The sequence below is a fragment of the Saccostrea echinata genome, unplaced genomic scaffold (assembly GCF_033153115.1).
Source record: "Saccostrea echinata isolate AGI-Se365-2 ecotype Australia unplaced genomic scaffold, CSIRO_AGI_Sech_v1 ptg000058l, whole genome shotgun sequence".
NCBI lineage: Eukaryota > Metazoa > Mollusca > Bivalvia > Ostreida > Ostreidae > Saccostrea > Saccostrea echinata.
The window spans coordinates 3,423,215-3,450,993 of NW_026889807.1; the positions used below are offsets into that span (position 1 = coordinate 3,423,215).

The 27,779-nt window shown below is 32.8% G+C and overlaps 2 protein-coding genes across 2 annotated transcripts; one reads left to right on the forward strand and one right to left on the reverse strand.

The window, feature by feature from the left end:
- The first annotated feature begins 11,798 nt into the window (after positions 1-11,798).
- Positions 11,799-14,103, forward strand: LOC133174418 (toll-like receptor 4). Its single transcript, XM_061309542.1, has one exon. It carries the CDS (start codon positions 11,824-11,826, stop codon positions 14,050-14,052), a length of 2,229 nt encoding a protein of 742 aa, XP_061165526.1. The 5' UTR covers positions 11,799-11,823; the 3' UTR covers positions 14,053-14,103.
- A 1,620-nt stretch (positions 14,104-15,723) lies between these two features.
- On the reverse strand, positions 15,724-27,656 carry LOC133174424 (uncharacterized). Its single transcript, XM_061309546.1, has 11 exons — positions 27,365-27,656; positions 26,299-26,457; positions 25,915-26,059; positions 24,436-24,552; positions 23,920-24,069; positions 21,536-23,429; positions 21,065-21,195; positions 20,100-20,367; positions 19,744-19,857; positions 17,402-17,508; positions 15,724-16,165 (listed from the first exon to the last, which is right to left on the reverse strand). The coding sequence occupies exons 1-11, from the start codon at positions 27,475-27,477 to the stop codon at positions 15,935-15,937; spliced, it is 3,429 nt and encodes a 1,142-aa protein (XP_061165530.1). The 5' UTR covers positions 27,478-27,656; the 3' UTR covers positions 15,724-15,934.
- Between the last annotated feature and the right edge of the window lie 123 nt (positions 27,657-27,779).

Below are 27,779 nucleotides of genomic sequence, written 5' to 3' on the forward strand. Positions count from 1 at the left end.
GATAAAGTGACATTATTTTCAACATTATAATGGTAACAGTCATAAGTAGTGACATTGTGTATTTCCTTCCAACTTTTCTGAAGAGTTCCGTTCATTGAAGACAACAAAGTGCTCCAAATTGCACCATAGTAATCAACTTCTATTTCTTCAAAAAGACCAGATGAATTCCATTTCGAAGGTGCAGATGTGTTTACCAAAATTTCTCTTTCAAAAACTGCCATTTCAAGAAAAACTGTTAAAAGAAAATTTTATTTAGATAAACAGAAATAGTACATTATTAATTATAAATAGAAATAAATTAACAGTGAACACATTTTCTCATCAAATAAATTAAAAAAAAAAAAAGAACGCATTTAAAAAAATGAATTCAAACTTACACTTCCAACCAGACCAAACCTGACACCCAAGGTTTGGTCCCAGAAAGCAGTCCCCGAGACTGCTTTGGGACTGCTCTGGGACCGCTGTGGGACTGCTGTTTGACTGCTCTGGGACCGCCGTGGAACTGTTCTAGAAAGTAAACCTAGCAGTCCCTGGGACTGCTTTGTTCATACATGCGTGAAAAAGACTCTGAGTGACAAGAAAGCCCCGCCTCTTGTGTATTCTGAATTTGCAGGTTTCATTTTGTATAGCAGTTTTGTTTACTTTCAGCAGAGAAGTTGTAAAAGTAAAATTAATCAACAAGGGCTTTCCAAATATTGAATAGAACGGTTAGCTACTGAAGGATATACGTCAGCCGCCGCTTTCGCACATTTGCAGTTTAATAGCAATTAAAAAAAATAAAATATTGGTAATAATAAAAAGTTGTTTTGTCAGTATAAAAAAAACAGAAGTCAGAAAATGATTTTTTTTAAGTCCGTGTATTTAACGTAAATGCAGATGTTTGAAACTAAACAATTTATCTAATTAATTAAAGCTGTTAAATTATGTACTCAAAGTTAACATTATTCTATGTCCTAAAGGAGGAAACAATCACAGCATTAAAGTTTTAGAAAATATTCAAAGCCATATGCTGCACTGGGAAGTTATTATTTTAAAACTGTAAAGGCAGCTAAGAAAAAAAATCAATGTCGTTTTTACCGCTTCAAAATAAAACCTAATAAATTCAAATAAAGACAATCTTTTTTTTTCCTAAGAAATAAACTCCCGTCATGTGAAAAAAAAAACTTGAGCAATTATTCGTTGATTTTTCTCCCGGATTAATTTTTAATTTATAAAAAAGTTTGACATAATATATAAAATATCTTTAAATGAATATGGTTGAAAATATCGCAATTTATTTCTTATTTCTTTGTGTAAGTCGCCTGCGTGGCGCAGTTGTTAGAGCGTCTGCTCTAGAGTCTGCTCTATGGAGTTGATCCTTACGTCGCGGGTTCGAATCCCACTGTCGGACGTGGAGACAGGTCCTTCGGATGAGACCGGATAAACCGAGGTCCCGTGTCGCAGTAGGTGCTGGCACGAAAAAGATCCCTCACTGCTCAATGGCCGTAAGTGCCGAGTATAGGACAAAATTTGTAGCTCTCCACCGGCAAGTGATGGCGTCACCATATGAGTGAAAAATTCTCGAGAGCGACGTTAAACAACATACAAACAAACAAAACAAAGAAATCTTTTTGTGTACGTTTGAGGAAAAACAAGATACAGCTAACAACTGTATCGCCGATTCAAAGCCGTACACGGTGTATAAAATGTGTAAACACCTGGCTAAGTTTTCAATCGCCCCTTGGCAAGAATAGCAGATAGTCCACGCGTGTTGTTTGGGTATCAGTGTTACACATCACTGACCATGCTGGTCAACAATTTTATGGTATTTATTTCGTTCTTCAGACTGCAGAACCCTTGTTTTGATAAATATGGTATAAATATATTTCAGGATTATTCAATTTCTAAAATATGCGAGATAGTCACTTGCATGACTTACATGTGTACACATGCACACTGATGTAAGGGCTCAGGAAGTATTTAGTAAAATTGTTTTACGTGCATAAAGATTCTTACAATAATTATATCGACAAGTCAATGAAAATGATAGCCAAAATATATTAGTAAGCAAAATTTGACGAAGAATTAATTGTCATCAGATTCATGATACACACGTAAATTTCTTAAGATTCAACGTCAATAAAAGCGTAATATGCGGACTTGTTGCACAGAAAAAATATTTGACGACATGATCAAGCAATATGTTATACATAATATAATGGAATCTTTGTGAGAGACGCAGCTAGGTCAAGGACGCCAATAAAATATACGCCTTAAAATATTCCGATAATGAGTACAATTTTAATATTTTGTTAACAGTGTAAGTCTTGATGAATGTGAATTGTGGTATTTGCACTTGTATATATCGGGTCTCTGCTGACATCAATAAGTTGCATGTTGACCTAAATTAGTTGCATGTTCCATCGTTTTCTTGCTTGTTGCTTCTACATGGAAAAAAGAAGCATAGACCTAGTCTTGAAACAGCCAGGTAACATCAGAATAAGTATCAAGATAAGGATCAAGATATGGATAACTAGCATGAAATCAGCAAGGAAAGGAAGCATTCAAATCAGCAAGCAAAGAATTAAAGAAATTAGCATCGATGCTGTAACAAAACAGTTCCTTGCACTGTAAGTGATTCTTCTCTGTTATTCACCTATACTAATAATTACGGTGAATTATGTAGATGATGGTCGAATTGAATTAAAGATTTATATTAGAGTATTTATTGTATAATAAAATACAATTTCTAAAGTTTTTAATGTCCAGTTAGTCTTGTAAAATTGATGGATAAAAATGAAAATACGGTGTATTTATAAATTACATGTTATTACTTATTTATTTGTATGCATCAAATGTCAAAGAATGTGAATAGGACACCTCTGGGTTTACTATGTGTATGCTGTTATATATATGTGCTCAGGCATGTATTTGCACCGGCAAGTACAGAGAAGTAAATAGATTTAGCTCATGAGTTGTTGGGTACTGGACTATTTTGTTGATCCCTGTATGTCTATTAATTTCTCTTGTTTCGGAACAATATATATTTTTATCTTTGTTTTTTTTTTTTTTCAAAAAGGGGAGGAGAAAAAGTACCTGGATTAAATGTGACATGAAAAAGGAAAAATGAAAATTGTCCCAATTCTGAATACCTATTTTGGGAAGAGCTCAAAATTAACTAAAATATCCACCGGTAATGCATTACGTGAAAAATCAGTCTTAGACTTAGGTCAAAATTTCAGTAATTCAGAAAATGAATATTTATTTTAAACTCAAGATTGAAAATAAAAATGAATTTCATATTTTTTCCAATAATAAAATTTTATGACATTGTTCAAATTCGACTTAACTCTTGGACTGCTTCATGATTCTGGAACAGGTGTCCTAGAATTTACTGGAAGTTGCGGCACAGATTCCCTGCTTTCCTCAATCTCTGTAATTCTAGTTAAATTGAAAATATTTAATTAATGAGTCTGCAAAAGTTGAGCCCATTTTTTTAAACTGTGTTTCATCTTGCATTCTTATGGTTTAGATACTTAGATTGGCATTCATTCAGATTTCCGTCTTTGTAGTGTGAAAAAAATAAACATCACTTCCACTTATTTTTTTCTGATATTGAATTTGAACAGATTTTTTTGTTCGTTTTCCTATCTCTTCTTGCTTTTCTTAAAAGTCTTTCTCTTCCTTCTTTCTTTTCTTTATTCTGCACGCAGATACCTTTTTCTTAATGTGGTTGAATCAAAGTTTAGTTTCAGGGGGAAAATCCCTGTTAACACATAAAAAATGAAACCGATACAGAGGGCATCAGTCGTTAAAGAAATATTATTTTTACTTGGGCGTGTTTGAGGTACATGCATTTTTGTACAACAATACAGATGTCTTCTCAGTTTAATGATGAAAAATAATTTATTATCATTTGCATTATTAAATATAGAAAATACAGGAAATATTCCCTTTTTAGCCCATAAAAATGATGAAGAATGAAGTTTTTTAACACTTCCTGCCTTTTTCTTCCTCTTCATATGGCAAGAAAATGAGAAATAGTGAAAATTATATGTTAATCATCCACTTGCTATAAACTGTTTTCTTCCCATTAAATTCTACTAGGCATAATTAATTCCTCTTATGAAAATTAAAATTTATAAGAAAAAAAAATTATAATTTAATTAAAAATGAGCCTTATTTTGAACGTTTTTCTATGATTCGTCAATTAAAATAATCATTCGATTTGTCTTTTATCATGAAATGTGAAGCAAGGGAACACTTGTCAACAGAAAGATTTACCTTTAGACTAACTGAAAGTTTATAATGCAAAATAATCTACATCAGCTGATAACCTTCATTACGAGCAGGCAGCTTTTCCTGCAATTATCGTTAAAATGAAGCCAAGGATTTTATTTATATGTCATAACCACCTCTAACCACGTTTATAAGCTAATACTATTTTTTTACGTTAATAAGAAGTTTACAGTTTTGGTGTTGGTTTAAACATACAGAGGGCCTTTGTCGTTAATTTTTTTTTTGACGTATGTGAGGTACGTATGTATTTTTGTACAACAATGCAGATGTCTTCTCAGTTTAATAATAAAAATTTATTGTCATTTGCATTATTAATGACGGAAAATGTAGGAAATCTTCCTTTATTCACAAAAAAATGATAAGGAATGATTTTTTCCAACACTACCTGCTTTTTCTTCCGCTCCATTTTGCAAGAAAATGAACTTTAAAAATAATATGTTAACCATCCACTTGCTATATTTTTTTTTCTTCCCAGTAAATCCCACTTCGCTAAATTAATTCCTCTCATTTAAATTAAACTTAACAAGTAGATCTACATAACTAGAAGCGCGTTAAGGAATGAGCCTTATATTTATAAGTTTTCAGTCCAATTTTTTTCTATGATTCGTCAACCAAAATTTTATTAGATTTACATTTTCATGAAATGAGAAGATAACGAATATTTGTCAAAAGAAAGATGTAATCTTAGACTTACTGGAACTTTATATGAAATAATCTTCATCACCTGATAACCTTCTGCATGATTTAGCAGTCTTTCTTCTAATTATCGTTAAAATGAAGCAACACTATTTTTAGATGTCATTGTTTTACAGGGGTTTCAATGAATTCAATTATTTAAAATAAAAAATTTTGCATATCAAGACAGTAATACAAGCTAGATTACACAATATACTAATACGATGCATTTTAGGCCATTTAAAAAAGGAGAGAAAAAATATGTTGTAAACTTGAATATCTGACAGCTTTCCAAATCTTTAATGTATATACACTTAACAAAACTCCTAAGTGTTCACTCTTATAAATGTTTTTATTTAAAAACTACCAGATGGAATGGTATGATATTTTCAAATTATTATAACCAATGAGTCTTCTCAACAATTGTCGAAAGAAAATCACTTATCACCGATGAAAATCAATGTCCCGTGACGAAGCTTAAAAACAATAAATCTGTACTTTGCGACACGTGCTTTGTGTAATCACCTTCTTTTTGTGATCATTATCAATTTTTAACAACTGGTTTAACTAAAAAACACAAAAAATGGGCAAAATGACCATTGAGGAAGGGAGAGAGCCGTTGGAATGTTGATATCTGGATCATCCTTATGGCACGTTTTACTAACTTTTATTTTACTGTTTAATTGTCCTTGATATTACTTTTAAAAATTAACCACCAGCACAAAAATCCATTTAAACACATTTTTCTATAGGTTAGGTCTCATTTTGTATCGCCAACTTATCCCAATTTGAAAGCTTTGGACAAAATTTAACTAAACCGGAAGTGATCTTCGTCTGAGGCCAAGGTTTCGCGTCACAACCAGGTTGAAAGATTATTACATGGTCCTGAACCACTTTAAAAACATTTAAGTCAGCAACTTCAATGGGAAGAAAATTGTAACAAATTGGTGCTCAGGACAGTCCAATATCATCTCAAACAGTCTGAATCATCCTTAAAGAGGTACACTTAAGTACGTAACGCCCAAGGAGGGTCTAAGTGTTGACAAAACGGCATCTGTGTGATGCACTAGCCTGCCAAATACCCGGATCTGAATCCCATTGAATACATTTGGGACTTTCAAAAGGAATGTCCAAGCCCCCCCCCCCTCCACACAATTTCAACGGTTTAGAAAGATCCATGCAGTAGGTGTGGCAGCAGATAGGTCAACCTCCTATTCAGGGGTACATGGTATCCATGAGAAAAGGATGTCTTGCAATAATTTGAACGAGTGGTGGTCTTACTCCATAGAGATTATTTTATGTGAATTTTCATTTTGAGGGTACATCATGTCCTTGACACTTTGCTTTAAAGTCTGACGAGATACTTACATGAAATTTACGCAATATCGAACTGAAATATGCATCATCAACCATGAATTAAAGAAATTATTTATTGTATGCATTTGTTCTTTATAACTTAAAAAATGTTAGGTGAACACTTAAAAGTTTGGTTCAGTGTATACAAGATCTTAACCTGCAAATAATGAACCACTCAAAAAGTCAAGTAGCTAAGAAAATTATTATCATTATAACAAAACATAAGTAAATTTGAGAGGATCTATGCATGAAAATGCATTTCTTATTAAACATGCAGTGTTGTGCACATAGTATATTGCTGAAGGACATCCACCTTTTAAGATAATTATATTGCGCGTATTATATGAAACAGCATTGTTTTATGCTAGAACATGGATAAATTTTTGTTCAATACACCTTTATAATTTACTAACTATGCTAGTTGAATCCTTTGCTTGCTGATACTGATCCTGGAAATGCTATTTCTTAAATGCTGATGCTAGCTGGATGCTGATGCTTATTGCTTATTTTGCTTATGCTGATGCTGATTTATGCGACTAAATTAGTCCCCTGCACTGTATCTCAAAGTAGAGCATCGGAACGCTTGACCAAGTGGTATAGAACTTTACAAACTGTAGAAAACCTTTTTTTGTTTATGAATGCTTTATACTCTGTTTTTTAGAAAGCCACAAAGAAGAAAAACAATCAAAGAAATAATACAGTTTTTTCTGATAAATAGATCCCCTGATCAAACACGAGAGACCTGATGCAGGGGTTACAAATTTAATAATTTTAAAGGAGACAAATTTGTTCATCATTATCAAGCACTTTTTTTGTTAGCTTAATACCAAAAGACAGAAAAAGATATTTTCAACGAATACATATTGCTATATACTAGCTATAGCCACGCCTTAACAGCAGAACCCCAGGGACATTGAATTTGCCAATTTTGGAAGGGACATCCTTGTTCTTCATAACCGTGCACTTAGTTTGTATGCTAAATACATACAGTTTTATGCATTTTCACTTTAGATTTAATAGAGCTCTGCACACGTTTTCTCAAGAATCCATGATGCTTGGCCTTGAACTTCCTAATTTTGGTGGTAGAGGACGCAATGCTTGTTTGCTAAATATACAGGGGAGAGAAGATTTTTAAAGTTTTGTGCATTTTAACTATATGACCAATAGAGCTCTGGACAATCTTACATAAGAATCCATGATGCTTGGCCACGAATTTCCTAGTTTTCGTAGAGGACACAATGCTTATTACAATTTTTCCAACAGTTTGACTGCTTTATATCCAGGAGGAAAGAAGAATATGTTTTGAGATTGAATTGTCCTGATCGTTTTGCATTCTCCCTCTGACCCCCAGGGGATGGGTTTGGGGGTGGGGTGGGGGGGGTGGGGGGGGGGGGCAACCGACAACACACGACGACAGACGTACCAGATAGCAATAGGTCATTTGAGTGACTCAGGTGACCTAACAATACAATTGAATATGTTTTTGAAACGATGTTTCAGAGTTCTCCATGAACTATTTTACTGTGCCGGCCCCGCCACAGAAAAAATTGTCCCCGCCACAGTAATATCTCATATTTCATGCTTGCAACGCAGTAAAAATTTTGTGCCACAGTATGATCTGCGAAGGTCAAAAAATCAGGAACATAAATTCTCTTTACAATTTTCAATGCAGAACATTTAATTTAAGAAATAATTTCCGTTTCGGAGGAATTGTTGGAGAATATAACCCGATAGTCGAGAAATTTTGTTGGCAAATGCTAGTTTTGGACGTCATCATAAGTGTCTTATGACGTCAAAATTGAAAGAAATCCTCGTTCATTTGTGTCTCAAGGATTAGAAAAAGTGCGATGTAATCCGAACCCAAAGTTATACCTCCCCCAAATGTGCGTCACAATCAAAATATACCTCTATCCTTTTCCTAGTGAAGGCAGTCAAAATCAATGAAAACCGAATAAATATTATCGCTAATTTATTGCTGACGTTTTTAATTGATTGGAAAATAATGGCCGCGGCATTTCTTTGATCTTTGCGATAACCGTAGTAGAATTACTCTGAATGAGGGCTTATAGTCTGTTTTCAACTAGCATTGCCAATTATATCCTAATCAATCATTCGACATTACTCTTGAATGAACAAAGACAAACCATTTGTTTTCACGATCCAAATATAATTATTAAAATGTTAGTTGAATTTTAACACCGATTAATTGTGTGTCTTTACTTTAAAACAACGTCTCTAAAACTGTGTTGGCACTGCGAGTCAAACATCGTATCGTAATCATTAATTATGTAATGTTGAAAAATTAATCCCCCTTAAAGTATTTTATTATTCCGATTTTTTTTTTAATTCAAAAACGGTCGCATGACAAGAATCATGACAATTTTATTTTTATAGATGGTAAATAGTTCGATTGAATGACAAACCAGAATGTCCTCTGCTCTTCAATGTAAGTGTAATATATAAAGTTATATTTAAGAGTTTAAGGGCTTAAAAATTACATGTAGATACTGATACAAAACGATATATACCTTTTTTTAAATCGTAGTTATTTTTATTTATTTCTATATAAAATACCTTTATATTGGGAGGGGGGTTACAGATCAGACTGTTTGAGTTTTAGTGTATTCATAATTTTATATTGGAAACATTCTATTTTTTTTTTTTTAAATGACCATAAATTCAATTTTATAAATATGCACATCATGGCATTTGAATATCAAACTAGTTATACAAAAAAGTTGTGCGAATTTGATCTTTGCGAATACCGCAGATATTTGTGCATCGTGCTTGGTTTGCGAAAGAAAAAAATTTCAAATGATGGGAAGCCCTGGGTGTTTTACTATCTAATCAGATGACCGGCTTCCCCCTAATATAGAAACTTCCATATCATATCCCATAAGTTATGATGAACTCGTGTTTAAGGACCAGGGGCCCCTTTTACAAAAAACTTACGACTAAGACCAAAATTTAATTATGCTTGTAACTTTTTAACTTACATTATATTAAAATGGTTTTTATCTTTTTGAAAGGAATACAGTAAGATATTTTGAGGCTTTCAATTTTAAATAATATCATTTATTTTGCAAAATTTTACAATCAATATAAGTTTTCTGTCTTAGTCGTAAGTTCTTTTGTAAAACGGGTCCCTGATCAATAGTAAAAAGAATCTTTTAAATGATGCAACTTCAACCTACTTCAAAATATTTACCATGATATACACTTTGTACACTTTTAATTATCATCTTTATGAGTTTTCACATATTTTTTTCTCTCAAAGTCACGTACAAAGTTTAAAGTGTTATATTTCACAGTTAAAGACCATAGATTTTCTTTCGTGAATAAAGGATGAATACAAGTATGACTTGCATTGTAGAATTGAAATTTAACCTAAGGATCATATTCTGAATGAAACTTTTGGAATTTCCTGTCTCCATCTTGGGGCAGGATAAATATAACACAACGACGTCTACATCGTCTATTATTTATGGGTGTTTTCCCCCATTTTCTAATCAAATAGAGTTCACCATTTCTTATGATATTAGCAGAAAAATACATTGTTGAAAAGAAAACATACAGATAAAGTAGACTTCTAAGTCAAGGGCTGCGCTGTGCATCAACAATGTAGGTCATACTTAACAAATTATGAAATAGGCAAGTTTTAAAAGTTCATGTAGTTTAATATGTACGGAAAAACCTTTTAATTTTCTGCATTGTCAATGATGCAGACTATATAGGGGATGTGGAGGTATTTACTTCATACATACCCATGGAAGTTAACATGTGGACAATATAAGGTAAACAAAAATTAGGAATTTTTTTAATCATTACTTTTTTACTATTTTGAACAATGATGAATGATTTATGTAAATACCCTGGTTTTTTTATTATTATTTTTATCTGTAGCTATTTATAAATCTACCTTTCATTTCATTATTTAGCTTTTAAATGCAAAATAGAAGGGTTTTAAATTCATGTTATATTTGATTTTATGGAATGTCTTAATTTATCTGACCTCAGCGAGAAAGAATAAGGAGGATTAAGTTCTGAAAGGTTTGTGTACTCTGTCAAACAGGGTATTTTACTTCTTTTTATAATTCATATAAAACAATTAGGCTTTAATATTGTGATGAATATAAATATTTTTTAAAATTAATTAGACTGGGTCCAAATGTGATTTCATACATACATGTAATATGCGGATGAATAATATACTGTATGTATACATAAATTGGCGCATTCAAAATTTAACGCAATCAAGGGGTGTGTAGTTGTTGGCAGAATCATGAATTAGCGCTACACATGCCGTGTATTGTATTAGTAAATGATTTCTTAGCGGTATTCATGAATTAGCGCATCGCTGTCCGCGCCAAAGCTGCTAAAATATGAAGCTCGCTTTTTTTAAGTATACACAGTATAAGATTTGGGGCAAATGCTTTTGGTTTTAGCATTGACAGACAAGATTGCTCAGCTTTCATGACTTTTTTTCCCAGGCTTCAATGAACTCGGTTTTTATAATTTCTTTTTAAAATTGAATTTAATTTGCTGAAATACATTTCCTTCTTTTTTATTTAATTCGAATTGCATGTTTTGGCTACAGAACTCCATTCTCGATATTAACACTTGCACACGAGGATCATGAAGCACTTACAGTTGCATTTAAATCCAAGTGAACTTTAGTACTGGAAAACACACTTTAAAATCAGGGTAAATTTTTAAACTTCCTGGTTCAAAGAATTGTCAGGATTATTTTTGAGGCGTTCTAAAAAAAGATCCGCCGCTAAATTTCCCTTAAATGCCCTTTAAAAACACAAAGAAAATACATATTTGATTAAGCGCATGTTTTGGCACAGCTTCATCCTTTGTTCAAGAATAATATAAAGAATTCTTTGTTTTGATGTAAATTTATTTCGAAAAAAAAAAAAAAAGAAAAATTTATATATGCTTTAGTACCCTTTTCCAAATATTAAAAAAAATCAATATTTCATTTTAAAAGAATCCTCATATGTTTTAGTTAGAATGTGTGTACATTTCCTCATCCTTGCGTTGCTTGAAAATTTCTTCAAAAATGGACAAAACTATTTTTTAAAGAAGGTTTTTTTTCAATTGTCAAGCATCTAGTTAATCAACATTTTAAGAAAATCTAATTCAGCCCAAAAAAGCAACACATAACTGTATAAATGGATTTAAATGTTCAGAAATAAATCAAAGTATGTATGCAAATACATGCCATGTTTAGGATATATTGTAAACATTACAATAAAATAACAAAATAAAAATCACAATTTAACACAACCTAGCATGATTAGTTAGGAAAATATCAATGGAAAATCTGTAAAAAGGAGTTCCTTAGTCTGTAAGACATCATTTGCTCTGTTTTTGCAAATGCTATTTTTATAGTTGACATCAAAATAGTATCTGTACTATAGATGTTTTTATTTATTTATTTATTTACTTTGTAGAATTATGAACTTCCTAGTGATTGAACTGGGACTTTTTGTCATCACTGCAACATTAATGAAAGTGAGAGCCCTGGATTGTTCTTCAAACAAAAAATGCGTGTGTCTTAATATTAATGAACATTTATGGGCAAATTGTGAAGGCCTCAGTCTTGTATCCGTACCATCATTTAATAGTGCCGTCACGGGAATAAATCTTGCTAATAACAAAATTTCCAATTTTCCTACAACTCTTCCTCAAAATGTCGTTTACTTGGACATCTCAAGGAACAGGATAAGAAACGTTAATCAACGATCATTGGAAGAATATAATTTCCTGAGGAATTTAAGCATTTCTGAAAACTCACTTCAGGCGATTGAACTGGGTTCCTTTCAAAACTCCTCAAAGCTTGTACACCTAGATATTTCCAGTAATCAAGAACTGACACTAGAGGTTTTGGTTAACATATCGAGTGATTTAAGAAATTCTACTTCTATCCGAGTTTTAAATTTTGAAAAATTGCAGTGCACGTACGGAGTAAGTTTTATTGTTAAAAGATATCACCTTACTTATCTTAAACATACACAGTTGGAGGAACTTAACTTGGCATCAAACCGCATCAATAGCCTTGAATTAGGTGTTTTCTCTGAACTACCCAAGTCACTGATGCATCTAAATCTGGCCAATAATGTACTCAGTTTTGGGTTATATTTAGTAGAATTCGGAAATTTGGTCAATTTGGTGAGCATAAATGCAAGTTTTCAGTCCTCCTTCCATCAATTACAATTGGAGGACTTTTTCATAGGTTGCAATGATACGAAACCGGTATGTACCAATTCCTCTGGGACGAAACATGGAGAATTGTTTGTGAACAAATGGCTATCTTTACCAGGACCAAAAAATATCACAATCTCCCTGCCATCGACATTACAATATTTTTATTTTCACGATAATTTGTATAAAATGACTCTTCAAGACTTTACATTCAAATTTATTAGTAATCCTATGCTTTCTCATGTTTATATGCAGAACAATATTATTTACAAACTGAATGGTCCGATTAGAGGCATAGAAAGCATCTTTCATGCAGACTTCTCAAACAATTTTTGCAGCTATATTTCGCCGAGATTTTTCGAAGATTTCAAAAACTTGTCTCAACTTGATCTTTCCAATAATGCCCTTGGGGAAACTCTTGAAAATGACATCGATGGAGATATATTTCAAAATCTGCGCATGCTAACCTCTTTGAACCTTACACGAAACAGGATCGTTCATCTTCCGGCAAAAATATTTCGAAATCTCATTCATCTTGAAAATCTAAACCTCAGTTTTAATTCTTTGAGTAAGTTTACATTACCTTTAAGTCATATGGTTCATTTGAAGAATCTAGACCTCTCAAATAACCAGATTTCGACAATGAATGAGACAACTAGGAACATGCTAGACGCAATATCTCTAAAGAAGTCTGTCTCATTGAATTTAAATGGCAATAGGTTAAGATGCAACTGTGAAAACTTAGAATTCGTTAAATGGGTGCTTAATTCAAAAAATGTTGTTTTCCTTCATTTTGATGACTATATGTGTACTTTATCAAATTCCTCGAAGATTCGATTCTCAAATATCGAATTAATCCAATTGATGGAGAAGCAGTGTTCCTCGTATACTCTCATCATCGTCATTATGACGTCATTAATAATCGTCCTCTTAACAATCACCATCAGCCGTATTCTTTATAGATATAGGTGGAAACTGAGATATATGTATTACGTGGCAAGGGAAAAATACAGTGTACAAGGGCCAAACGCATTAGGAGAGGATTCTTTTTACTTTGACGCATTTGTTTCTTACGCTGACAAAGACAGAATATTTGTTATCGACCTTGTTAAGCGTTTGGAAGTGGAATTCAATCTAAGGCTGTGTATACATCATCGTGATTTCATCCCTGGAACAGGGATAGCAGATAATATCACGAACGCCATTCATCATAGCAGGAAAACCGTCTGTGTCATATCTTCACAGTTTTTACAATCATACTGGTGCATGTTTGAACTCAACATGGCACGTATGGAAGCCATTTATTCAAGAAATGGTGAAAATGTCTTGCTTTTGGTGGCATTAGAGAAAGACGCCATGAAAAAATTGCCATTCTCATTCATGGATTTGATTGAATCAAAATCTTATATAGAATTTCCGGAGGGTGGAGATAAGGATGAAGTAACAGCCTTTCGATCCAAACTTGGAGATACGATTAGACCTCATGACAATTACTTTAGATCTCTATCAGAAGAGATACGGGTTGATGATTAGGAGTTATAACAGAATTGTGATTTTATCATTATAAGTAGAGAAAAATGTAAAGCAGGGGGAAATATTGCAATTAAAAAAACATTAAAAGGTAGATATCAAATATTGTGTATTTTGTTGTATACTCACAGTATATTGGTTAACATGTTATGTTTTACTGTAAATGACAAGGTCATTGAATAATGAAATGCATCTACTGAGATCGGATCTAGACCACTAGTGCCATTGAAATCTTTCACTGGAATGAATTCCCTCACAAAAATTTACTATAGTTATGCACAGTTTACTGTAGTTAACTATGATAAATAGTTCGACTTACTATGAAACTTTACTCTAGAATTTTTTGAAGATTACAACCTTAATATATATTTCTTGAATTTTCATATCAATGCAAATTTTTTTCAAAATATATTGTAAATATACAAGTATATATATCTATTTAATAAAGGGAAATTGCTTGTAGGGATTAAAAAAAAATAAAATGATCTGAAATCAATGGTGAAAACACTTTGATTTACTCTAGTAAAAACTTTGATAAACTATAATTAAATAAGTAAACTAAAGTTAACTAAAGTAAACTATAGTACTTTTTTGTTAGGGTTTACCGGTTTTATCGATTGTATGGCTTTCATAGGGAAGAAAGGGCGTTTACTAAAGTGGATTAAAAGTAATACTCAATAAATTAAGGCCTTTCATAATGCATATTACTACAACGCCACAAGGAAAAGAAATCTTCAAAAAAATTCTTACAAATATTGTCAAAGGTATTTTTAGAACAGCTTTTAGAAAATATGCAGAACCTCATTTGTTTACCATTATGATTTCATATTAATTCAAGAATAGATAGATAGATAGATAGATAGATAGATAGATAGATAGATAGATAGATATACACCCATGCAAAAATATCAGACAATGTATTGTAGGGTGTAAATCTGAAAAAGATTTGAGGCATCCATTCTTGCCCCATCCTTTCGTATTTGAAATCCTATTCAAATTGGCCAATGAGATAGTGATATGGCATGTTTTGGTCATACAATTGAAACTTTGCAGTGAATAAATCCTTACCTAAGTATATTTTTCCTACCCTTTTGTAAATGCACACATTAACATGTTACGCATTACTTTACAATGTAATTCATCTAAAGTCTGATCAATGCTAACTCAGTTGATCGGCTGAAACAGTTGTTGGTGTACGACCTACAGGAACTGCATAAGGAAACATTATACGATTGGCAAATTATTTCTGAATCCTTTACATTAACTGTAGAAAATACCATTCTTTGCTTCACCACTATCCTTGGTGCATCATTTAATACCTAAACAAATTTATCAAACATCACCACTTAAATTACATTTTTGGCCATTTTCTTTCCTTTATTTTTAAAGTTATTTTCATCGCCTTCTGAATTTGTGTTCTTGTAAAATCTTAGCAGATAGGCACAACTCGTTCTTTTTTATTTCTATATTTCAAATATTTTATAACTTGGTGTATTACAGAATGAAGTGCTTTGTACTGGCACACAAGTTCATTTCATATGCATACGACTTACACATTCATTTAATGAACTACTAGAATCAAAATGGTTGTTAGCTCATCAATTGTCAAGTCTCTGGTGACTTTGACTGTACTTTGTCATATTCATGTCTTCACTGCAGTAAAAATACATAAAATATTTGGCATACACTTTATTTTTTTCCCAATATCAATTTCCACACCATTTAGTCAGTTTTTGCGCTAGGCAAATCTTTAACTTCAATTTTTTAAGTGTAAGTAGTTTTGGTCGCACCTCTCAGCTATAATAATCTATCACTCTTATGAACCCCCTACAAAGGACATACATTTTTTTTTTTATCATTTCTCCAATATCAATTTCCACATCACTCAGTAATTTTTTGCACCGGACAAGTCTTTTATTTCATATTTTCTAAGTGTAAGTAGTTTTGGTCGCACCTCACAGCTATAATAATCTATCACTGTTATGGATCCCCTACACACGGTAACTATGTCCTCCATGTCTGTGTCAGTGATACTGTCACAGTACTCAAGACACAGAGACTGAAGGTTTGTAGCAAAGTTGGTGGAACGGTGCGGGAAGTGAACTTCTTCATATTCCTGTAATAAAGTGCATCAGAAAGTTTACTCTCTTAATCACACTTACATAGAATAGAAGTACCATTCTATGACTTCCCTTTGAATAGACAGCCAAATGTGTCTCCTGAAAATTTCATATAAAAACAGTTTCAAATTAATTCAAATGAAAAATCTTCTAAAAATTCCATGCAAAATTCAGTGTCCTTTTCTCAACTCAGACTCATATTTTTTTTTAAATTTTTCATCATACACTAGAAATACATGTAATTGCTAACGCATCACTCAGTGTTTTCATCTGCAAATTCGACATCTGCCTCTTCGACACGATTATTAAAATGTAAATTGATATTTTGCCTACTGCAGTCGAATTTGCCGATGTCTTAATCTCAGCACAGCGCCCTCATATGGATATCTTGCACTCAAACTAGTTTTCCGAAATCGATTGCGCACCTTTTGTGCGCTGAAATAAGGTTGGCGATAACAAATGGTAGGCAGAGAGGTTGCAAAAGTGATGGTGACCTTGTCTCTCAAAGGATGTTAAGCTAAATGTATAATAATATGTGCCCTAGTAGTGACTAAGTGCTTTGAATCCGTTCCCTATAAACACGTTTAAAACCCTGTTTCTAGAATGTTACGGTACAATTTTGCAGTAGGCGTGTGGTGTCTATTAAATGTCGTGTTTACCCACAGAAGACATTTTTTTACATTTCTCAATCTATTCAAAGTACTTTCAAACCAACAGAAACAACAATTTTTTTAATGGTTTTATTTTTAACCAAACATTTCAAAACGAACACCTTGCTGACACCAACTGCCCTACTAAGCTTTACTTTAGTAAAACGCTGCATACCCAGCCTGGTTTTTTCTGAGTTTTTAATGAACGCAAACATAAGGAACACAATTCCAAAGAAAATTGAAATTTATTCTTGAATACGCGTGAGCAAGATTTTCAAGCATTTCTATGAAATGGTTAGGCTTTACTTATCAATTTATTTATTTACCTGTTTAGGCAATTAAACATCTTACTTCAAACCATGGTTACTTATTTATATATCTGATATGTCTTAAACAACTTTTGAAAAGGACAAAATTAATCTTCTATTATGGTATTTTAGCAGTTTTGTTTATTGTATGTTCCTCTTCAATCAATATCAAACGGAACATTTTCTGTGATCAAAATTACACATTCACAAGAAATTAAATTTTCAAGTGCTGCATCCCATTTAAAACAAAAACTTATATGAATATTATACATACATCATCACTTGATTCTCCTTCATTGTCGATTTTCAATACCTCCTTCGCTGCCCTCTCCTTGGCCTTGAAGAAGAACAAGGCCTTACACCTACTCCATTTATCATAATCTGAAATATCAATTAATACCCTTTAAAAAAAATACAGTAAAAATATTATAAGGAAAGACTAATGTTAATAAGAATATGTAAAAAAAAAAAAAAAAAAAAATCTCTTTTCTTAAAAGAAATTTAAAATCATATTAAGAAGAATTGTTCATTTCGAATTTTATTTTATGTTTTGAGGAATGCAATGCCATCAATGAATATGAAATAAAAGAAAATAAATAAATAAAATTGCTCTCTACAATTAACACTCAAACAATAAGACTTCTAGCATGATTGTACTTAAACAACTGTTAAAATGGTATAAACACTTCACTTACGGCAGGCAATCACTTCTCTCATTTAATTTTAAATTTTGGAATCAAAGTGCAAGTGCACTTAAGCAATGCTTAATGGGCCCTTTTTCAGTGCCGTTTTACTTGAGAAGATATTATCAAATTGTTCTTTTTCGGTAATAGTTAAACACAAGTGGATATTTCTAATTAAAATCACGTTAAAACATCACCTAAATCAGCATGGATTTAAAACAAATGAAGATTTTTAAATGCCTATAGATACCCCAAATCCGCAAAAGTCGTGCCGAACCTATTTTGAGTTTGGTTTATTTAAATCAAGGGGAGGAGACATTTAAATCGGACACTTGAACAATCTGATGGAGGATCACTGACAGGCACGTTTTTCGAAAGATTATCTTGCGCTATTTTACCTGAGAGAAAAAATCGAATGAAATTGTATAGATGCCTGTAGCCATAGTGATCAAACTAAGAAATTTGCACGCTTACATTTGAAATAATACAATAAGTATTAACATTAGCTCCTTTAAATTTTAAAATGAAAAAAGTGTATTTAGATGACTTTCATTACCGGTACCATTGTCTTGAATGAATATCAAAAATATTTGACGCTTTTGTGTATGATGACATTTTAACGACACTAAACTCTCCTAACCCTCCCGTGTTCATAAAATCAAATACATACAAACTTCTCTATGCGGCACGACTTCTATAAAATGATACAAAACGTGGCTATCTTTTACAGTGAGCACCTTTGAGGAATATTTACCTGGGTAGAACTCACGTGACTGCCGGTATTTTAAATAATTTATTCCAATGGTGGGTTCAACAAAGGTCATACAGGTAAATAGCTCTCGTTTGCTATAGGAAAAACATTGAACTTTTCATACATTTTTAATATTTTAAGTACAAGCCTAATCTTGTACAAATTTCCTACTTTCACACACGTTTTATAAATGTATAATGCGGTTTTTTTTGTCATTCGCACAAGTTTGTACAACGTTAGGCTGACAGTAAACAAAAGCTTTGAAATGAATGACCGTCCTCAATTTACTATAGAAAATCATGAATGTCGGCTAACCCCTACCACATTGTATGGTTTTGCTCTTTGTATATTCATGAATTTCACCGATAAAATTTGTTAAATCTTATGGTTTAGATATCAATTAATGATCTGAGATGAAAAATTATGCTTAATTTGATTCTTCATTTTTTCACATTTTACCGGGGCCCATAAGTGCACTCATTCTTTTTACAGAAAGGCATATTTTTTCTATGAATTAGTTTAGATTTGTTGCACATGATTAATAGGGATGTGCAGCATTTATTTGCATGGCATTTCCACTATTTTAAGGACACATAATGAAGTTTCCCGACAACTTTTTTATCAATGGCTGATGATTATACTCAGGACATTTTTTAAAAAGTTTTACTTGAAGTCATTGTTTGGCAGAAGAAAGGAAGTAAATGACAAAAGTCATAATATTTAGCAAGCTTTCATAACAGAGACATGGCGAATACCCTGACGGACCATTTGACAGAGTGTGCACTTTGTTCACTGTATACTGTGGAATTGTTGGAATTTAAGGGGGTCAATGTTCCCTGGAAACCAAAAAATTACTGGTAATTAAGACCTCATTTCCTGGGTAACTTATTTACACAGAAGAATCATTAAATTAAAAAGTGAATATAAAGAATTGTGATCGATCTCCAAAACACCTACACGCATGACTCACAAAATACGCGAACATTGATGATTCCACAGTATACAAGCTGTTTTATGTGTTTATGTTAGCAGCAAACTTGGAGCAAAGTCTTATTTAATTGTTTTCTAGGTGTTCGTGAATTAGACATTTTCGAAAAACAGCCCTCAAGGACTGACCAAGAACAAATATTGTCCAACTAGTTGGCACACAGAGAAGTTTGTAGGTACAGTGGTTAAACTGACCTGATATAATTGGAAGAAAGGGTTTAGATGTCATCAAAGCTTGACCATTCAAAATCATTTCATTAATCCTTGGACAGTGATTCAGGATTGCTTTTGTTACTTCATCTTGTAAGCCTGAAACATGAAACAAAGCATCATTGAAATTCGTCACTAAACTTCTGTAATGAGCATGTAAACAAAATACAGCTGAACACTGTTAATATCTCCATTTCCAGATATCTAGAAGCTTATGTACGGCTAAATCGACTTTGAGGAATAGGCAATAGACATTTTATAAAATTTTGGGGAAAAAACTATTTTTTAAACCTAAAATTTTGCTGATTCTAAATTGCCATTATAATATATAAGCCACATACAGGATCCGCCAGCCCAACTGAGGTCGATGAACTCTAGGTGATGTAGATTCTTTGCTAGACAGACAAGGCCACTCCCAGATATATCCTCGATGCTAGCAATGTTAAGGCTGCGTAACTGCCGGAAGTTGTCACTCAAAAGACATAACGACAGATTTGTTAATGCTCCCTGTCGAGCACTTAAGGATTCCATACAACTTTGCTTCCGGAGAAGGGAGTTAATTCCACGCTCTGTTAATTCTGAGCAATAGGAAATGTTTAAATTCTTCAGCTGGAAATAGATGGAATTTTTATAATGCAAAATCACCAGCAAAAACATTTATTGATGAAAATGAATATTTTCAAATAAAATTGAAATAAACATTATTAGTACTTGAAAAAACATACATGTAGCTATAAGCAGTGTGCAGTCTTAATTTTTTTGTTTGTCTGTTTTTGTTTGCATGTTGTTTTCAAATTGTTTTTTTTTTTTTGCGTTTTGCTTAACTTCCACAGATAATTTTCTTTTTCGTAGCAATGGACCATTGATCAAAAATATTAACTGATCTTTGTAACCCTATTAACATGACTAAGAATACCAAGAGTTTTTAAAATCAGATAAAACTCAAGGATGAGAAATGTTGTGAAAAAAAATCCATAGATTGAATTTCTTTTTTTTTTTTTTTTTTTTTGGCAACCACTGCAACTTTATATAGAAATAAAAATAAATAATGGAAAAATTAATGCATTTTGATGCAGTTTACTTGTAATCTAAGTTTCACAGAAATCAGAATTAAACTGTTGGCGGAATAGCATAATTTGTCAAATTGTCTACAGACAAACATTAGACAGGCAGACTAAAAGACGAGAGACACCTTACATGTACCAATGCATAATCTCTTCTGTCATCTTCAGTGGAGCTACAATATGAAGACACGATCTGTATGTGTAAACTTATATCAATAGTATTCTTATCCTACAGTTCCTACATTTTCAGACAGTTTAGATGCCATTCTAATTGCAGTGACGTCATGGATATCTGACTCAGCCAATGACAATGTTCCAATCTCAGTGTTGGAGAGAAGAGGAACCACGCCCCAATCAGTCATTCTTCGTATGTCTGAAAGCAAAACAAACAGCTCATTCAATAAAATAACTGAATTTGCATGTCTTAGGCAAAATATATTTTTGTGACATCTTTCTTCCATAATTAATCTTAATTATAGGTGATTTTAGTTGGTTTTTTTTATTATTCTTTATTGTAAAATGAGAATCAGTGAGTGTATTACAAGTGAATTCGTACTCGTTTAAATTTTTTACTATTGCAAAACAGCTTTATCATTGCAATGTTTTTGTATCGAGAAAATGAGCCAAAAGATTACACTAAGTCCAACACATACATAAAGTCATACTGTGCTTGACACTTTCACTTAAATATTTGTCAAAAAATAGAACTATACCTTCCAACTCAATTTTCCTCAGGTTCATACACTTTGATCCAACATATCGAATGTGCTCAGCATCAATCAAGTTACAACCAATCAGAGTTAATTCTTTAATTTCTATACATGTATCTACCATAAGTCTCAAAAGATGATTTGGAAACTTTATCCATGACAACTTCAATGACTGAAGACCTGGATTATTTGTTATAAATATATTAAAGGCATTTTCTAAAGCCTGCTGTTTGTTGTTTGGATAATGCAATTCCTCTAAGTCTATTGATTTGATATTTGGTTTATACAGTTGCTTCATAGGGGGCAGGGGCTGGTCACCAATATTTTGCCGACTCTCTATTTGACAATTGTTAGAATCATTCTCTGTGAGATTTCCCAGAGAAGTAGGACCTTGAGTGGGGCTGTTACTATCAACTATGGTGGATCCCTGGTGTACTTGCAGATTAATAGAAGCACTGGAACTTGCAGATGACTGTTTTTCATTGTTCCCTTCCAAGGGTGATACAGAATCATTAGCACCAACTCCATTTGGTTTGGCATACTCATCTGAGCTGTGGTACGAACACATACCATTTAAAACAGTATTATCTGTGTGAATATTCTTCTCCTCAGAACACTGAAAAGGATGTCTGATTTCAGTATTATCTGGCATGCTTTCAGCACCTAAGGTTTGGCCATTCTTATCTGTGGAAGACAGTTCACTCATGTGACATATAAGATTTTCATTCTTGATTTCAAACTGAGAGCTGTTCGTTGACTGTTCCTGGTTAAGTTGTTGTGAAGCTTGTAATATAATTTGGGGAACATTGTTCGATTCCATTAACAGATTTTCTGATGTATGAGAATCATTGCTTTTATGAGGTCTACACTCAAAGTTAACAGTTTTCTCTTTGTCAGGAGAGCAAGGTAATTCTAATTCATGTACAATAAATGGCACATCTGACAAGAGCTTATTTCCAGAAGAAAATGTATAGCAATTCTTTTTTGTAGTTTGGCAACTGTCACAAGATTCAGAAATATCACTACTGGACTTCAAATTTGTCTCTACAGAATGGGTTGTTTTGTTTCCAACCGTTAAGCAATTAGTTTCATCTTGGGATTCTGATTTCGCACAAGTCTTTAGAATTTGAGTGGACAGTTCTTTACTTTCACTGACATTTTCAAGAGAATTCATGTCAATGTTAGCTCCGTTTGGATTTGATAATGGGCCAGACTTTGAAGGAAACTGAAGGTCCTTTGAAGTATTTGAGGAGATTGAAGAAGACACAATGGTAACACTATTTTCTTTCTTTCCATTGAAATCCCAAGTCTCTCCAGTGCCTGCACCTGAACCAAAATTTTTCACATCAGTCAAATTTCCATTGCATTCGTCTCTGAAAGTTTTTTCGCCTTCATTTTCTTTTGTATCAATATTTTCATCAATTTCATTGGTGGTTGCATCATATGGATGGTTATTTAGGTCTACCTGTATTTCACTTAAGGAGCACAATGTTCTACAGTCCTTACAAGAGACACTGCTTTGGCTTTGGGAAGAGGTAAGTTTTTCAGAATCAATAGTTGATATATCATCATTTTTGACAGAAGAGTTAGTGTCATCTAGAATGTTGAGATAAACCAAATCTGAACTGTTTGAATCACATTTATCACATTCCGTCATATCCAGATTCTGTTCAGGAAGCATATGAGAAGTGGAATCACTTTTGACAGACTGAACACTTGTGTCATACTGTATGTGTACATCCTTAGATTCAGAGGAACTAGATTGTCTGGCTTTTGTTGTATCTTCATCTTCTATATTGTTATTGAAGATCTCTTCATCTTCATCTTCTGTCTCACATCCAAGGAATGTTTTAGGGACAAGAAGACCAGAGAGACACCACAGAGATTCCAGCGTTAACTAAAGAATGATTTAATGTAAAATTAGTCTCATCGAATTTTCATTTCTGTTTTTTCTTTTGTTATTACATATTTTGATATATTTCTCAATAAATTATATAGAGAGAGATCCAGACTTTTACAAAGCCATATAAGCCCACACATGCAACAAGAAACCAAAACTTGATGGAAATAACTCTATCAGCTGAGCTCAGTACATATGTATCTACAAGCACAGGGAAAAAATTCCAGAAAGTAACTTTGATGGAATGAGGGAATGCCAAAGACTGAAGGATGGAAAGGAATAACACCATATTCCCTGACAATTTCATGGCAGGGCAAAAAATTAGAAAGATGGGGAGATAGGGCATTTTGGAAACCCTCAACTCATGCATTATTTTTCATTTGTGCCTAAAATGATCCAGTAAATGTTTTTAGTACACAGAAAAAAATACTCTTTGTATGTAGAAATACAACTGTGTTTTTAAATAAGAAACAATACATGTACTTACATTTGTCCAAGACATACAGACATGCTCCAGGGTCGGACCAGTCAAGGTTACGAGGTTATACATGGCTAGATTGGTCAGACCATGACACCCTGATATATCAATACTGGTTAATGAACATAAATAGTTTTGTGTAGAGTGATTCCTGCTCTCCTAAAATATAGAAAATTATATGAACTTATATAAAGGTACAGGTGTACTGATGTTCACCCCCCCCCACCCCTCTTTTTTGAAAGGGGGGGGGGGTATTTTCATACTATTTAAAATTATTTATAATTTTCAGTTCTTTTCCTTGTTTGTGGTCATTTGCATTTGATCCACAATATGGAAATTATGAAATCCAACATATTTACTGGTAAAATCTGTATCTTTGATTACATTAAACCTTTGAGAAATTATCTGTGTATTGGTTTGTAACAGATATAGACAAGTCAGTGATATTTAAATAGTATAAAATCTGTGTGTGTGTATTTTTTTTTTAGGATTAAAGGTAAGGGGGGGGGATTAAAAAATTCTTACCATGAGTAACCTCCCTTTTTTACACTGATCCTGAGATAAGAGGAAGGCCTTATCTGTGATGTTTTTACAGGACGATACATTCAGATGCTTAAGATGGTGGAGGTTCTGTAAAATGCTCTAAAATAAAAAAAAAATAACAAGTTGAAATAAAAACAAATATCTTGAACTTCACAAAATGAACCTCCATCAAAAAACTAATATTGTTTTAATAGGGCATTTTTTTTTAAAAAAAGTATCTACCTTGTATGAATTTCATAATTGTGATACCTAGCATCAATTTGTAAAATATTATAAGTATCAAGGGATTGCCTGTTACCAAATCCATTTCAATTTTTTTCTGAATTAATATTTTCTAAAACATGTAATATATAGTCATTTGTAACATCTTATATTTCCAGGCTTTGCAAATTAATGTTAAGAAAATAAATTTCATGTTAAAAACTAGCTACTTATTTTTTTCTTTGTTTTGTAGGAATTTAGGCTGGACTGAGGACATCGGCCTTGATAGCTCAGTGGTTAGAGCACCTGACTAGTAATGCAGGTGTCCCGGGTTCGATTCCCGGTCCAGCCATATGTTTTTCATTATATATATATTTATGAATTTGCAATGTATATTAACTCATTCCTACTTTCCATACTATGATGGTGCCATGGCCTACCTTGTTCAGGCAATATAATATGTATATGTAATTAATGTTAAGTCCTGACAAGGTGAACTTGTGTCGTGTCTTCAGGGGTGAAGACTTATTTAAGGAGGGAGGAATGTAAGAATTAAGGCTGGACTGAGGACATCGGCCTGGATAGCTCAGTCGTTAGAGCACCTGACTAGTAATGCAGGGGTCCCGGGTTCAATTCCCGGTCCAGCCATATGTTTTTCATTATATATATATATTTATGAATTTTCAATGTATATTAACTCATTCCTACTTTCCATACTACAGTTTACACACCTACAGTGTAGTAGTGCATTTTTTGAAAGATGGAAAACCTTCTTCTTACTTCGTGCATTAATGATTGGATAACTCAAGAACGGTTTCTCTAATAAAGCCTTTTTATTTGCTTTTACTTACACTGTAACATGTTTAAGAAAATATTTCACACATCAAAATTATTCATTCCCTAATTACAATGTACAGTAAAACACGCTTATCGCAAACACGCTTGTAAAGAATTAAAGCTTAATTAGAGCAAAGTGCTTTTCATTACCCATAACTTTAAAACATATTTGTGAACTTAATGTATACAGCAAAAACTGCCTAAATTAATCCAACACCTGTTCAATCTGACCTTTATTTTCATTTCTGATTTACTATTTCCCATGTTTTTTATACTGTGCAATCTGACACCCTGTCTATTCTGAAACACAAAATTTGTGTCCCAGTGCATGTCAGATTAGACAGGTGTCACTGTAAAATGAATTACATTTATAATGAATCAAAATCATCGATCCCTGGCACTTCGTTATAAGCATGTTCTTACATGAACAATGACATCGTCCACTGTCATACAGTCTTCTACCGAAACCGAAGTAAGGTTCAGCCCCATCCTATCAATCAACACAAAGAAATCTCCCAGCATCAGCTGACTGCACTGCTTAAGGTCAAGGCCACGAAGATTCTTACAGCTGAGAAAAAAAATCATAACTAAAGGTAAATTTCTTGACACATACAGTTATTATGAACAGAATCCCAAGTTCCTCTTGTTTTTTTTTCCCTTTTTTTTTTAAAATTTATATTTTTTTTTTGGGGGGGGGGGGGACAAAAAAAATTCCCCCTTTTTCCAATTCATTATGGTCCAGATAAAATTTCACTCATTTCTATCAGCAATGTCAGAAAGTAAAATCTATTGAATAGGAATACTTACTAGGGAAAAATCTTGATGAAGTTTGAAGGTTTGATCTGTGTGCAGTTCACTAACTTGAGGTTGTGTATGTGTGGAGATGCCAGGCCAGCTAGCATTTCATTGGTCAGCTTCCTGGGATAAAACTTGACCATGTGACTAAGTATGTCCTCTGTGACAGCACTAAAATGGAAGAACAACTGTCCTTTAGAATATTTGTTTGAGTGTTTTTCATGATCACTCCAAAGGGTAATGGTTTCAAGTTCTTCCTGCAATAAAAGATGCTAAGCATATTATCATTCTTTTACCTATTTTTTAAAAAGAGTTTTTGTTTGATTACAATTTGTAAGAGAAACATACTAAGCTGAAGTACTTGCCCTAGATAAAGTACATTATGTAAATGTGTTTAGACTTGCTCAAGTCTCTATGTTGTTTTTTTTTTTAATTAAATGACTCTTTGCTCCTTTTTGTCTTGTTGTCCTCTGCTCTCGCTCATAGTTAAATGTTATCAAACATAGAGACTTGAGCAAGTCTAAAATGTGCTAACAATAAATGGATGTCATAGCAACACAAAATTGTTGACGAATTTTGCAGTGATTTCATAAAATGCACCCCTAAGATACATGCCACAGAAAAAATGTTTCATTGATAATAAGTAATAGCATCAAAGTTTTTTAACTTAATTTTTGAAGTGAATATGATTACCTATAAGCAACTTCCGGCTTTAAAAAAAATATTTAGCTCAGAAAAAAATGTAAACATGACCTTTTTTCATCTAAGTGGATAACATTTTTACTTTTAAATATGGTCAACGTCACCAGAAATTAATTAATATCTCTGGTTATAGAATTTTTATTTTCTCACCCAAAGAAAAATGTTAAACCATGATAACAATTTAGTTAAGGTCCACATTGAGATATATAAGCTTAATGATTTTGCAGCCCCAGACAAGGGGTGGATAGTACATGTATACAAGTAAGTGAATATATTCATATCAATTCATCTAATAAAAAAGGATGCCATACAAGGCAACTGTGAAATTATAAACCAATATTAGAATATACATGTATAGGCTACTTAATCTTTTTACCTGTGGCACACCGTCTTCAGGTAATTTGTGACATCCCTTCCATCCGTCAGATCGAGCAGACTTTGAACACAGACAAGTCTAGCGATAAGCTGTAGAGACAACGGTTCTGTCATGGCCCTTAATACATTCTAGTTGTTCTGATAAAGAATCTGGCAGAAATTAGGTACAGACAAATACATATACAAGGTGCATGGAAAGGGGTCCTTTGTTTTTCTAGTTAGTTTCTCACGAATGATACAAATCATCACTGACTCTTTACCAATTTAAGTACTTGACAGTCTTACAGAAAAAAAGTTCAAAATCACAGTGCACTAATGTTTTCTTCGCATTTTACCATTTCATTTGCTGTTGACTTTCACAACGGAATATCATTTAAGTGATTCCCGAGCTCGATCTTTAAAACAACTCCTGGGGG